This window comes from Pelophylax lessonae (genome assembly GCF_965119305.1).
Source record: "Pelophylax lessonae genome assembly, chromosome: 3".
Taxonomy (NCBI): Eukaryota; Metazoa; Chordata; class Amphibia; order Anura; family Ranidae; genus Pelophylax; species Pelophylax lessonae.
In genome coordinates this window covers 34,364,219-34,377,246 of record NC_138770.1, presented here as the reverse complement: position 1 = coordinate 34,377,246, position 13,028 = coordinate 34,364,219, and the positions used below count along the sequence as shown (strand labels likewise).

The window sequence follows — 13,028 nt, the reverse complement described above, 5'->3', positions numbered from 1 at the left end:
GTGTGCAGCAACGGCAGGTAAGTCGCATGGTGCAAAAGAAGGATGGATTTCATGGCCACTGCATTTTTTTAAATTCTGCATGCACCTTTTTTCAGCTGAAAACGCAGGCATAGCAGCTCAAGCCCATTCACATCAATGGGCTGCTATGCCTGTGCAAATGTGGGCCCCCAACCCGCATACATGTGAACCAGGCCTAAAGCAATAGTAAAGTCATTAATAGATAAAAACACCGGTCCTCCTGCAGGTTTAACCAATTAATGACTTTACTATTGCTTTAGGCCTGGTTCACATGTATGCGGGTTGGGGGCCCACATTTGCACAGGCATAGCAGCCCATTGATGTGAATGGGCTTGAGCTGCTATGCCTGCGTTTTCAGCTGAAAAAAGGTGCATGCAGAATTTAAAAAAATGCAGTGGCCATGAAATCCATCCTTCTTTTGCACCATGCGACTTACCTGCCGTTGCTGCACACGCAAACTGTTTATTTTTAAATGCCGTGCCCACGTATACAAAAAATGCAGAAAGCTTGCCAGAGCAGGAACTGCAGGTTAGTCGCATGGTGCAAAAGCAGGATGGATTTCAAGGCCACTGAATTTTAAAAAAATGCTGCATGCACCTTTTTTCTGCGGAAAATGAGGGCATAGCAGCCCATTCAAATCAATGGGCTGCTATGCCTGTGCAAATGTGAACCACCAACCCGCATACATGTGAACCAGGCCTAAAGCAATAGTAAAGTAATTTATAAACAACACCTCCTTCAGGTTTAACCACTTCTTGACCACAAGGATTTGCCCTCTTAATGACCAGGCCATCGGATCGGAGCCGAGCGCCAGAACCAGTTATCACCAGTTAGGCCAGACACTGCTTGATGACCTATTTTAGGCCTGGTTCACAGAGTCTGTACTGACTGACTATATAATAATGTGCATAAGTGAACCAAAGCCCCTAAATTCAGCAATGAAATTGAAGTGAGGTGGAAATTTAATAATTTAAATTTAATAATAGAATACCGTGATAATACCGTATACCGTGGCAAAACCTTAATCAATTAATCGCAGCATGAAAATCTGATACCGTCACAAGCCTAGCGGTGACATAGGCGTGCGCACAGGGTGTGCTGGGTGTGCCTGGGCACACCCTAATCACCTAGGGCACATAGCATTGCCAGTGAGGAGATGGGAAAGATCTCCCTGGGACCTGCTCTGCTCTATTTCTCCTTGCCTACAGGTACATGGCCCCGATACATTACTCTCCCTGCTGGCAAACACATGCATGTGTATTTCAACTTTGGGGTGCACACCTTAATGCAATAGGCTGCGCACACCTATGGGCGGTGTAGGTGGAAGCGGCGGTGGAGGAGGACCAGGGCCGGATTAACAGCATCATGGGCTTGGTGCTGAGGATTTTGAAGGGCCTTAAGGGCCGTGCCTTGCCATGCACCCAGAGGAGGAAGGGTGCAGCCATGCATGCCTAATTCAACATGGGATGCTGTCTCTGAAGCCCATAAACACATCCATGCATCGCCAACTGTCCCTCCTTGTCCGGCCTTCACGCTGTGTGGGGAGGTTCTGAGGGTGCTGCCTGGGGAAGCGAGCATAGAAGCCAGACTTCTGTGTTTACAAGTGACAGAAGAGCGGTAACAGTGAATATGGCCAACCCGGGGCCTATATAAAAGGTAGGGGCCTGGAGCTGCAGCTCCAATAGCCCCTACATTAATCTGGCCCTGAGGAGGAGGACGAGGTAGCCAACACTGCTTCTTTTCAAAAATTTTAAATGAGGGTACACCCCAAAAGAGTGAGAAAGAGCAAAAATGGAACAATGGGTGGGTAAGGTCGGTATCCATTGCTATTCTGCATAAGGTACGGAAAAGTCCCGTGGGATCCATGCCTGGTTCATTTTAATGAACGTGAGCTTGTCCACATTGTCTCTGGACAGGCGGCTGCGCTTGTCTGTTATAACGCCCCCAGCCGTGCTAAATACCCGTTCAGATAATACACTGGCTGCAGGGCACGCCAGCACCTCCAAGGCGTAAAGGGCAAGCTCAAGCCATGTGCCCAATTTGGAGACCCAGAAGTTGAAGGGGGCAGACCCGTCATTCACTACATGTAGGCGTGTACACACATACTGCTCCACCATGTTGGTAAAATGCTGCCTCCTGCTAAGACGTTCCATCTGAGCTGCTGGTGCTGCTGTTTGTTGTGGCGTGCTGACAAAGCTTTTCCACATTTCGGCCATGCTAACCCTGCCTTCTGAGGTGCTGGCGGTGCCCTGGTTGCGTTGGCGACCTCCTCCTCCTCCTCCTCTGCCTTGTGCTTCCACTGTGGCCCCGCTGTCAGATGGGAATGCCAGCAGCATGGCGTCTACCAGCGTGCGCTTGTACTCGCGCATCTTGCGATCGCGCTCCAGTGAGTGAATTAAGGACGGTACGTTGTCCTTGTAACGGGGATCCAGCAGCGTGGCCACCCAGTAATCAGCACAAGTTAGAATGTGGGCAACTCGGCGGTCGTTGTGGAGACACTGCAGCATGTAATCGCTCATGTGTGCCAGGCTGCCCAGAGGCAACGAAAGGCTGTCCTCTGTGGGAGGTGTATCGTCCGTGTCCTCTGTATCCCCCCAGCCACGCACCAGTGATGGCCATGAGCTGGCCTGGGTGCCACCCTGCTGTGAACATGGTTCCATCTCCTCCTCCAGCTCCTCCTCCTCCTCATCCTCCTCATCCTCCAGAACTGTGCCCCTGCTGGACAATTGCGTCCCTGGCGTTTGCGTGTGCAGGAACCCACCCTCGGAGCCCCTTGCGAATGACTGCCCTGAAAGCCTTGGAAATGTTACCTCTTCATCCTCCTCCTCCTCCTCATCCTGTGCCACATCCTCTTCCATCATCGCCCGAATTGTTTTTTCAAGGAGGCATGGAAGTGGGATAGTTAAGCTGAGAACGGCGTCATTGCCACTGGCCATGTTGGTGGAGTACTCAAAACAGCGCAACAAGGCACACAGGTCTCGCATGGAGGCCCAGTTAAATTAAATAGCGGAATAGAAAATATGATCCAAAAAAAGTGTATGTATATCACACGTACACAACCACACTGGGCCCCAATTACTATTGTTTGTACCCCTAAAAGGCTAGATGAGGAGTAGGGGGAGTATGGAACAGGCAGCACCCTCAAACCTTCAGAAGTATGAGATGAACCCCAACAACTTGGAAAGGTGGATCTCTCTCACACGTACCGACACAGACTATCCCGCAATTCAATTGATCCTCAAAGGTTTTTATTGAATAGCGGAATAGGAAATATGATCAAAAAAAGTGTATGTATCTCGCACGTACACAACCACACTAGGCCCCAATTACTATTGTTTGTACCCCTAAAAGGCTAGATGAGGAGTAGGGGGGGTATGGAACAGGCAGCACCCTCAAACCTTCAGAAGTATGAGATGAACCCCAACAACTTGGAAAGGTGGATCTCTCTCACACGTACCGACACAGACTATCCCCCAATTTAACTGATCCCCAAAGGTTTTTGATTAAATAGCGGAATAGAAAATATGATCCAAAAAAAGTGTATGTATATCACACGTACACAACCACACTAGGCCCCAATTACTATTGTTTGTACCCCTAAAAGGCTAGATGAGGAGTAGGGGGGGTATGGAACAGGCAGCACCCTCAAACCTTCAGAAGTATGAGATGAACCCCAACAACTTGGAAAGGTGGATCTCTCTCACACGTACCGACACAGACTATCCCCCAATTTAACTGATCCCCAAAGGTTTTTGATTAAATAGCGGAATAGAAAATATGATCCCAAAAAAGTGTATGTATATCACACGTACACAACCACACTGGGCCCCAATTACTATTGTTTGTACCCCTAAAAGGCTAGATGAGGAGTAGGGGGAGTATGGAACAGGCAGCACCCTCAAACCTTCAGAAGTATGAGATGAACCCCAACAACTTGGAAAGGTGGATCTCTCTCACACGTACCAACACAGACTATCCCCCAATTTAACTGATCCCCAAAGGTTTTTGATTAAATAGCGGAATAGAAAATATGATCCCAAAAAAGTGTATGTATATCACACGTACACAACCACACTAGGCCCCAATTACTATTGTTTGTACCCCTAAAAGGCTAGGAGTAGGGGGAGTATGGAACAGGCAGCACCCTCAAACCTTCAGAAGTATGAGATGAACCCCAACAACTTGGAAAGGTGGATCTCTCTCACACGTACCAACACAGACTATCCCCCAATTTAACTGATCCCCAAAGGTTTTTGATTAAATAGCGGAATAGAAAATATGATCCAAAAAAAGTGTATGTATATCACACGTACACAACCACACTAGGCCCCAATTACTATTGTTTGTACCCCTAAAAGGCTAGGAGTAGGGGGAGTATGGAACAGGCAGCACCCTCAAACCTTCAGAAGTATGAGATGAACCCCAACAACTTGGAAAGGTGGATCTCTCTCACACGTACCAACACAGACTATCCCCCAATTTAACTGATCCCCAAAGGTTTTTGATTAAATAGCGGAATAGAAAATATGATCCCAAAAAAGTGTATGTATATCACACGTACACAACCACACTGGGCCCCAATTACTATTGTTTGTACCCCTAAAAGGCTAGATGAGGAGTAGGGGGAGTATGGAACAGGCAGCACCCTCAAACCTTCAGAAGTATGAGATGAACCCCAACAACTTGGAAAGGTGGATCTCTCTCACACGTACCAACACAGACTATCCCCCAATTTAACTGATCCCCAAAGGTTTTTGATTAAATAGCGGAATAGAAAATATGATCCCAAAAAAGTGTATGTATATCACACGTACACAACCACACTAGGCCCCAATTACTATTGTTTGTACCCCTAAAAGGCTAGGAGTAGGGGGAGTATGGAACAGGCAGCACCCTCAAACCTTCAGAAGTATGAGATGAACCCCAACAACTTGGAAAGGTGGATCTCTCTCACACGTACCAACACAGACTATCCCCCAATTTAACTGATCCCCAAAGGTTTTTGATTAAATAGCGGAATAGAAAATATGATCCAAAAAAAGTGTATGTATATCACACGTACACAACCACACTAGGCCCCAATTACTATTGTTTGTACCCCTAAAAGGCTAGGAGTAGGGGGAGTATGGAACAGGCAGCACCCTCAAACCTTCAGAAGTATGGGATGAACCCCAACAACTTGGAAAGGTGGATCTCTCTCACACGTACCAACACAGACTATCCCCCAATTTAACTGATCCCCAAAGGTTTTTGATTAAATAGCGGAATAGAAAATATGATCCCAAAAAAGTGTATGTATATCACACGTACACAACCACACTAGGCCCCAATTACTATTGTTTGTACCCCTAAAAGGCTAGGAGTAGGGGGAGTATGGAACAGGCAGCACCCTCAAACCTTCAGAAGTATGAGATGAACCCCAACAACTTGGAAAGGTGGATCTCTCTCACACGTACCAACACAGACTATCCCCCAATTTAACTGATCCCCAAAGGTTTTTGATTAAATAGCGGAATAGAAAATATGATCCCAAAAAAGTGTATGTATATCACACGTACACAACCACACTAGGCCCCAATTACTATTGTTTGTACCCCTAAAAGGCTAGGAGTAGGGGGAGTATGGAACAGGCAGCACCCTCAAACCTTCAGAAGTATGAGATGAACCCCAACAACTTGGAAAGGTGGATCTCTCTCACACGTACCAACACAGACTATCCCCCAATTTAACTGATCCCCAAAGGTTTTTGATTAAATAGCGGAATAGAAAATATGATCCCAAAAAAGTGTATGTATATCACACGTACACAACCACACTAGGCCCCAATTACTATTGTTTGTACCCCTAAAAGGCTAGATGAGGAGTAGGGGGGGTATGGAACAGGCAGCACCCTCAAACCTTCAGAAGTATGAGATGAACCCCAACAACTTGGAAAGGTGGATCTCTCTCACACGTACCGACACAGACTATCCCCCAATTTAACTGATCCCCAAAGGTTTTTGATTAAATAGCGGAATAGAAAATATGATCCCAAAAAAGTGTATGTATATCACACGTACACAACCACACTGGGCCCCAATTACTATTGTTTGTACCCCTAAAAGGCTAGATGAGGAGTAGGGGGAGTATGGAACAGGCAGCACCCTCAAACCTTCAGAAGTATGAGATGAACCCCAACAACTTGGAAAGGTGGATCTCTCTCACACGTACCGACACAGACTATCCCGCAATTCAATTGATCCTCAAAGGTTTTTATTGAATAGCGGAGTAGGAAATATGATCAAAAAAAGTGTATGTATCTCGCACGTACACAACCACACTAGGCCCCAATTACTATTGTTTGTACCCCTAAAAGGCTAGATGAGGAGTAGGGGGGGTATGGAACAGGCAGCACCCTCAAACCTTCAGAAGTATGAGATGAACCCCAACAACTTGGAAAGGTGGATCTCTCTCACACGTACCGACACAGACTATCCCCCAATTTAACTGATCCCCAAAGGTTTTTGATTAAATAGCGGAATAGAAAATATGATCCCAAAAAAGTGTATGTATATCACACGTACACAACCACACTAGGCCCCAATTACTATTGTTTGTACCCCTAAAAGGCTAGGAGTAGGGGGAGTATGGAACAGGCAGCACCCTCAAACCTTCAGAAGTATGAGATGAACCCCAACAACTTGGAAAGGTGGATCTCTCTCACACGTACCAACACAGACTATCCCCCAATTTAACTGATCCCCAGAGGTTTTTGATTAAATAGCGGAATAGAAAATATGATCCCAAAAAAGTGTATGTATATCACACGTACACAACCACACTAGGCCCCAATTACTATTGTTTGTACCCCTAAAAGGCTAGGAGTAGGGGGAGTATGGAACAGGCAGCACCCTCAAACCTTCAGAAGTATGAGATGAACCTCAACAACTTGGAAAGGTGGATCTCTCTCACACGTACCAACACAGACTATCCCCCAATTTAACTGATCCCCAAAGGTTTTTGATTAAATAGCGGAATAGAAAATATGATCCCAAAAAAGTGTATGTATATCACACGTACACAACCACACTAGGCCCCAATTACTATTGTTTGTACCCCTAAAAGGCTAGATGAGGAGTAGGGGGAGTATGGAACAGGCAGCACCCTCAAACCTTCAGTATGAGATTGTGTTCACTGTACCCCACAAAGATTGAGTTCACTGCACCCCACAATGATTGTGTTCACTGCACCCCACAAAGATTGTGTTCACTGCACCTCACAAAGATTGTGTTCACTGTACCCCCCAAAGATTGTGTTCACTGCACCCCACAAAGATTCTGTTCACTGTACCCCACAAAGATTGTGTTCACTGCACCCCAAAAAGATTGTGTTCACTGCACCCCAAAAAGGATGTTGTTCACTGCACCCCAAAAAGGATGTTGTTCACTCCACCCCAAAAAGATTGTGTTCACTGCACCCCACAAAGATTGTGTTCACTGCACCCCAAAAAGATTGTGTTCACTGCACCCCAAAAATGATTTTGTTCACTGCACCCCAAAAAGGATTTTGTTTACTGCACCCCAAAAAGGATGTTGTTCACTCCACCCCAAAAAGATTGTGTTCACTGCACCCCAAAAAGATTGTGTTCACTGCACCCCACAAAGGATTTTGTTCACTGCACCCCAAAAAGATTGTGTTCACTGCACCCCAAAAAGGATGTTGTTCACTGCACCCCAAAAAGGATTTTGTTCACTGCACCCCAAAAAGATTGTGTTCACTGCAGCCCAAAAAGATTGTGTTCACTGCAGCCCAAAAAGATTGTGTTCACTGCAGCCCAAAAAGATTGTGTTCACTGCAGCTCACACACAGAAAAATGGATGTGGATCACTGACACCTGCCTATCTCCAATCCCACACCACACAGCAATATCGATTGTAGTTTGTAGAACACAGTTTCCCTAAAATTCAGCAGACTCTGTCCCTAACAGGATTGAGAAGAGATCGTAGATCAGGATTGAGTGCAGATTCACCCCACCCCCCACACAGCAATATCGATTGTAGTTTGTAGAAGACACTGACCCTATATAATTCAGCAGACTCTATCCCTAAAATGCCTACAACTCGCCCTGCCTAAACACTCCGACCTGTCCCTCAATTCTATCCGGACACAAATGGTTTTTTCCTGCCTATCTTTCCCTAATCAGCAGCCAGCACGTTGATGTGTGCTCTGTCCCTGAATCTAAGCAGCATAATGACGCCGCTGCGGCTGCCTCGAACTTATAAAGACTTGGTCACATGCTTCAGACGGCCAATCACAGCTACTGAGACATTTGCAGGCATGGCTGGGATGGCTTAAGGCACACCAGTTAAACGATTGTTGATTGGCTGTTGAAAGCCCGCCATGAAAAGAGCGCCAAAGCATGCAAAACCCGGAAATAAAACGACCGAACACGGATTTTTACCCGAACATACAGTAAAGTGTCCGTGTCCGTGTTCGGGTACAAAAAATCCAATTATTCGGTACGAACACGAATAATACAGTCCGTGTTCGCTCAACACTACTTATGATCCACTCCTACTATTGCTTGCTAACAAAACTAAAGCATGCTGAGATTGGGAGGCATTGTCATGGGCTGCACCACCTCATTCCGTATGGTACGCTGTACATTTTATATTTCGTTCTGGCTTAATCAATTTACTATGCTGTGTATTCCTTATTCCATATGACATGCTTTATGTTCCCTATTCCACACCACCTCAGTCTGTATGCCAAACTGTACATCCCACCATATCTGAATGCCATCTCGTGTCCTGTAATGTATGATTAAGAAAATAGGAATGTTGTACTAGCTGTAAAATCCTTTTCTTAACCACTTTACCACCGGAGGATTTTGCTGTCTTACGTCCAGGCCACTTTTTGCGATTCGGCGCTGTGCGACTTTAACTGACAATTGCGTGGTCGTGCGACACCGTACCCAAACAAAATTTACGTCCTTTTTTTTCCCACAAACAGAGCTTTCTTTTGGTGGTATTTGATCACCTGTGCGCTTTTTACTTTTTGTGCTATAAACAAAAAAAGAGCGTTTATTTTGAAAAAATAACAATATTTTTCACATCTTTTTATATGAAATTCCCCCCAAAAAAATGTAAAAATCTAATTTTTTTTAAATTTTTGGCCAATTTGTTTTCTGCTGGTAAAAAAAATCACGATAAGCGTATTTTGATTGGTTTGCGCAAAAGTTATTGCGTTTACTAACTACGGGAAAGATTTTTGTCATTTTTGGTGGGTTTTTTTTAACGCGTAATGGCGGCGATCTGCGATTTTTTTTGCGGGACTGCGACATTGCGGCGGACAGATCGGACCCTTGACTGACATTTTGACACGTTTGGGGGGACCAGTGACATTACTGTGCAGTAATTAGTGCTATACATATGCACTGTTACTGTAAAAATGACACTGGCAGTGAAGGGGTTAATTTTATTGGAGAGGGAGGGGTTAATGTATGCCTGGTGCTTACTGACGTGTGGGGGGGGAGGTGACTGAGTGACAGAAGGACAGATCGGATGTTCAGCTATGCTGAACACTCCGATCTGTCACTCCCTGTCACTATGGAGATCCGCCCGCTCTGTTTACACACAGCGGGCGGATCTCCACACTCGATTCCCCGACGATCGGGGCAGAGCAGCGGCGATCGCTGCCGCTCCTCCCCTGGCCCGACTCCCGCTGTGAATGAAAACAGTGGGAGCGCGCCTCCGGCGGCGCGCGAGCGCCGCCTACAGGGGGAGGTCTACGTCTCTGGACGGGATCGTGCCACATTGCCGCAGTACGCTCAATGTGAGCGGTCGGCAAGTGGTTAAAGTACATTTCAGGACACAGGTTCCGCCCCTTTGCTGTTTATGTTCCACCCCTATTATTGCTTGCTAACAAAATAGAGGCATGCTGGGAGTGGGAGGGGTTATACTGGGCTGTTTTACAGCTTTGGTTGCTTTACTGTCCACATCTCCTAAAGAAAATGTGGTGTATGAATACCATCATGTATCCTGCAGTGTACTCTAAGAAATACATTTTACATGTAGACAAAAATCCTACATAATTTGTTTCTGTTATTCCTCTTATTAGGTTTACATCTGATAAAGTAACCTGGGATGTTTACAAGCAGTTCTTATGGGGACCGGCATTTATGATCAGCCCTGCTCTAGAGGATGTAAGTTTATATATAATCCATTATGCAACTGTGATGTATATCAAAACACATAATATGCCCTACGTATAATTGAGGAGGGAGCAGGATACTTACAGGAAACATGGCCAGAGCATGCAAATTCCAGGTGTTTACTATGTATATTGGGAAAGATATCCCAAAGTTTACCCACAGCTAAAGCCTAAGGTGCAGAGGCAAGTGCTCGGGTATGGAAGAAATGAAACGAGTTGTAAAGAAAAGCAAGAGTGAAGGATAAAGAAAAAAGAGAACAAGAAAGGGGAGAAAAGGGGGGAATGGGGAAAAAGGAGCAAAAATAGAGAATGAAGAAGAAGAAGGGAAAAAGAAAAGAGGGGGGAACTGAAAAGGGAGGGGAGGGTAGGAAAAAATGGGAAAAGAGGAGGAGGGAAGGATAGAAAGAGGGGGGGGGGGAAACAACAACAGGGGGAGAAACAGGGGGGGGGGAGAGGAATCCGAAATACGGGACAAAGAAAACAAAGAGTGGGAGGAAAGAATGGAAAAGACCGGAGGGTCAGAACAATGATGGGAGGGCTGGTGGGACTTTGTAGGTACCAAGTAGATCAATAAAGTGAAAATTACATTAAAATCATGAATCACAGATACAAGGGAGCTTGCAGGTTTTTTAAAAAACTCTCATCACTGAACACACGGCATTGTCTGGGTCGTAGCTCCTCTATTCCCTGTTTTTAAACCTGCAAGCTCCCTTGTATTTGTGAAAACCAACCATATAGGATGCCAGTATTATCCCTGACGAAGGGGGTCATAAAAACCTCGAAACGCGTCGGATATCTGGTCCTGTTGATTGAGGTTCTGTTTTCATCATACACACAGTGTGCTTGCATTGCTTGTTTTTAATGCATATACCAACTATTGTTGTATTATTTTCTATGTGTACTTAATAAATATAAAAAATTTTATACATATATGTTCTATTTCATACTATTGTGCCTATAAAGTCCCACCCCTAGGGGAATTTTTTTGTCAATATATGATATTAGGGATGTGGCACACCTTATAGAGACTCATAGCAGGAACACACCCAATATTAAGTCCAAGTGGATAAAACTATTTTTATTGAATAAAAATTGTTTTATATCAGTTGGTATTCCCATTGGAGAGATTTCTGATCTCCCTAATGGGGACAAAGACTGCATCTAGGGTTGCTCATCCACCCCTAATTACAGCTAAGTACAGGTGTACAGATACATGTGAGGATATAGAAAAAAAAAGTTTAATGTATTCACTTAAAAAGCCCCCTCCTTCACAAAGATGTCTGGTAGTGGAGGTACACTTTGGTGGCGAAGTGATTGTACAGGGTATGATCAACTAAGGTAGAAATACCCTGTAGTTTTGAGACATACACTTAAAAAATATGTGCCGCGCTAGGGTTGTTGGTTCAAATCCCAAGGCACTATCTGCCTGGAGTTTGGGTGTTCTCCCTATGCCTGCGTGGGTTTCCTCTCACACTCCCAAAACATGTTGGTAGGTTAATTGTTTATTGAATTCTGTCTAAATTGTCCCTACTACGGGCATGTATGAATGTGTGTTAACCACTTAAGCCCCGGAAGATTTTACCCCCTTCCTGACCAGGGGGTTTTTTGCGATTTTCTACTGCGTGACTTTGACGGACAATTGCGCGGTCGTGCGACGCTGTACCTAAACGAATTTCACATCCTTTTTTTCCCACAAACAGAGCTTTCTTTTGGTGGTATTTGATCACCTGTGCGATTTTTTGATCATGCGCTATAAACAAAAAAAGAGTGTAATTTTTGCAGAAATAACAATATTTTTCACTTTTTTATATGAAATTCCCCCCAAAAAAAAATGTAAAAATCTAAATTTTTTAACATTTTCGGCCAAATTGTTTTACGCTACCTATATTTGGTAAAAAAAAATTGCAAAAAGCGTGTTTTGATTGGTTTGCGCAAAAGTTATCGCGTTTACTAACAAAGGGAAAGATTTTTGTCATTTTTGGTTTTTTTTATTTAACGAGTAATGGCGGCGATCTGCGATTTTTTTTGCGGTACTGCGACATTGCGGCGGACAGATCGGACCCTTGACTGGCATTTTTGACACTTTTGGGGGTACCAGTGACATTACTGCAGTAATCAGTGCTATATATATGCACTGTTACTGCAAAAATCACACTGGCAGGGAAGGGGTTAACTGTATTGGACAGGGAGGGGTTAAGTGTGTCCTAGGGGTGTGATTCTAACTGTAGGGGGACATGGCTACTAGTGTAAAAACAAAGATCAATGGTTCTACATAGTAGAACCGTCTGATCTTCATTTTTACACAGGGGAGAATGACAGGCGGCTTGTTTACATAAGCCGCTCTGTCTTTCTCCTGCTGTACCGGCGATCGTAGTGTGACCGGCGGACATCAGGTCCCCCAGTCACACGCCCACACTCCTCTGTGAACGAGCCGAGGCGGGCGCGCGCCGAGGCGGGCGCGCGCCCGCCCGCTATTGGCTCTAAAAGGAGTGACAGGTGAGCGACGTAGACCTACGTCACTCTGCCTGGCCGGGGCTGACTGCCGCAGTAAATATACTGTGAGCAGTCGGCAACCGGTTAAAGGACCTTAGACTGTAAGCTCCTTAAGGCAGGAACTGATGTGAATGTACAATATATACAATATATATGTAAATTGACAGTGCTATATACAGTACGTACCTGTAATAAATAATGTTTGGATTCATTATGATGAGACACTGTTACTTTGACCCAGCTAACTACCATATGGCACTTTTCCACTGCAAGTACCGGCTAGTACCGGCTCGGCTCTACTCGGCCCTGCTTGGCCCGGTTTGCTT

General features: G+C 45.1%; 1 protein-coding gene across 1 annotated transcript in view; it reads left to right on the top strand.

Moving 5' to 3' along the window:
* LOC309550280 (maltase-glucoamylase-like) overlaps positions 1–13,028 on the top strand; it is a gene marked incomplete at its 5' end in the record, with an annotated part of 526,737 nt that overhangs the window by 487,015 nt on the left and 26,694 nt on the right. The window contains one exon of the mRNA XM_082250685.1: positions 10,117–10,201. Within this exon, the coding sequence (XP_082106811.1) occupies positions 10,117–10,201 (85 nt within the window). The remainder of the gene's footprint in view (positions 1–10,116; positions 10,202–13,028) is intronic.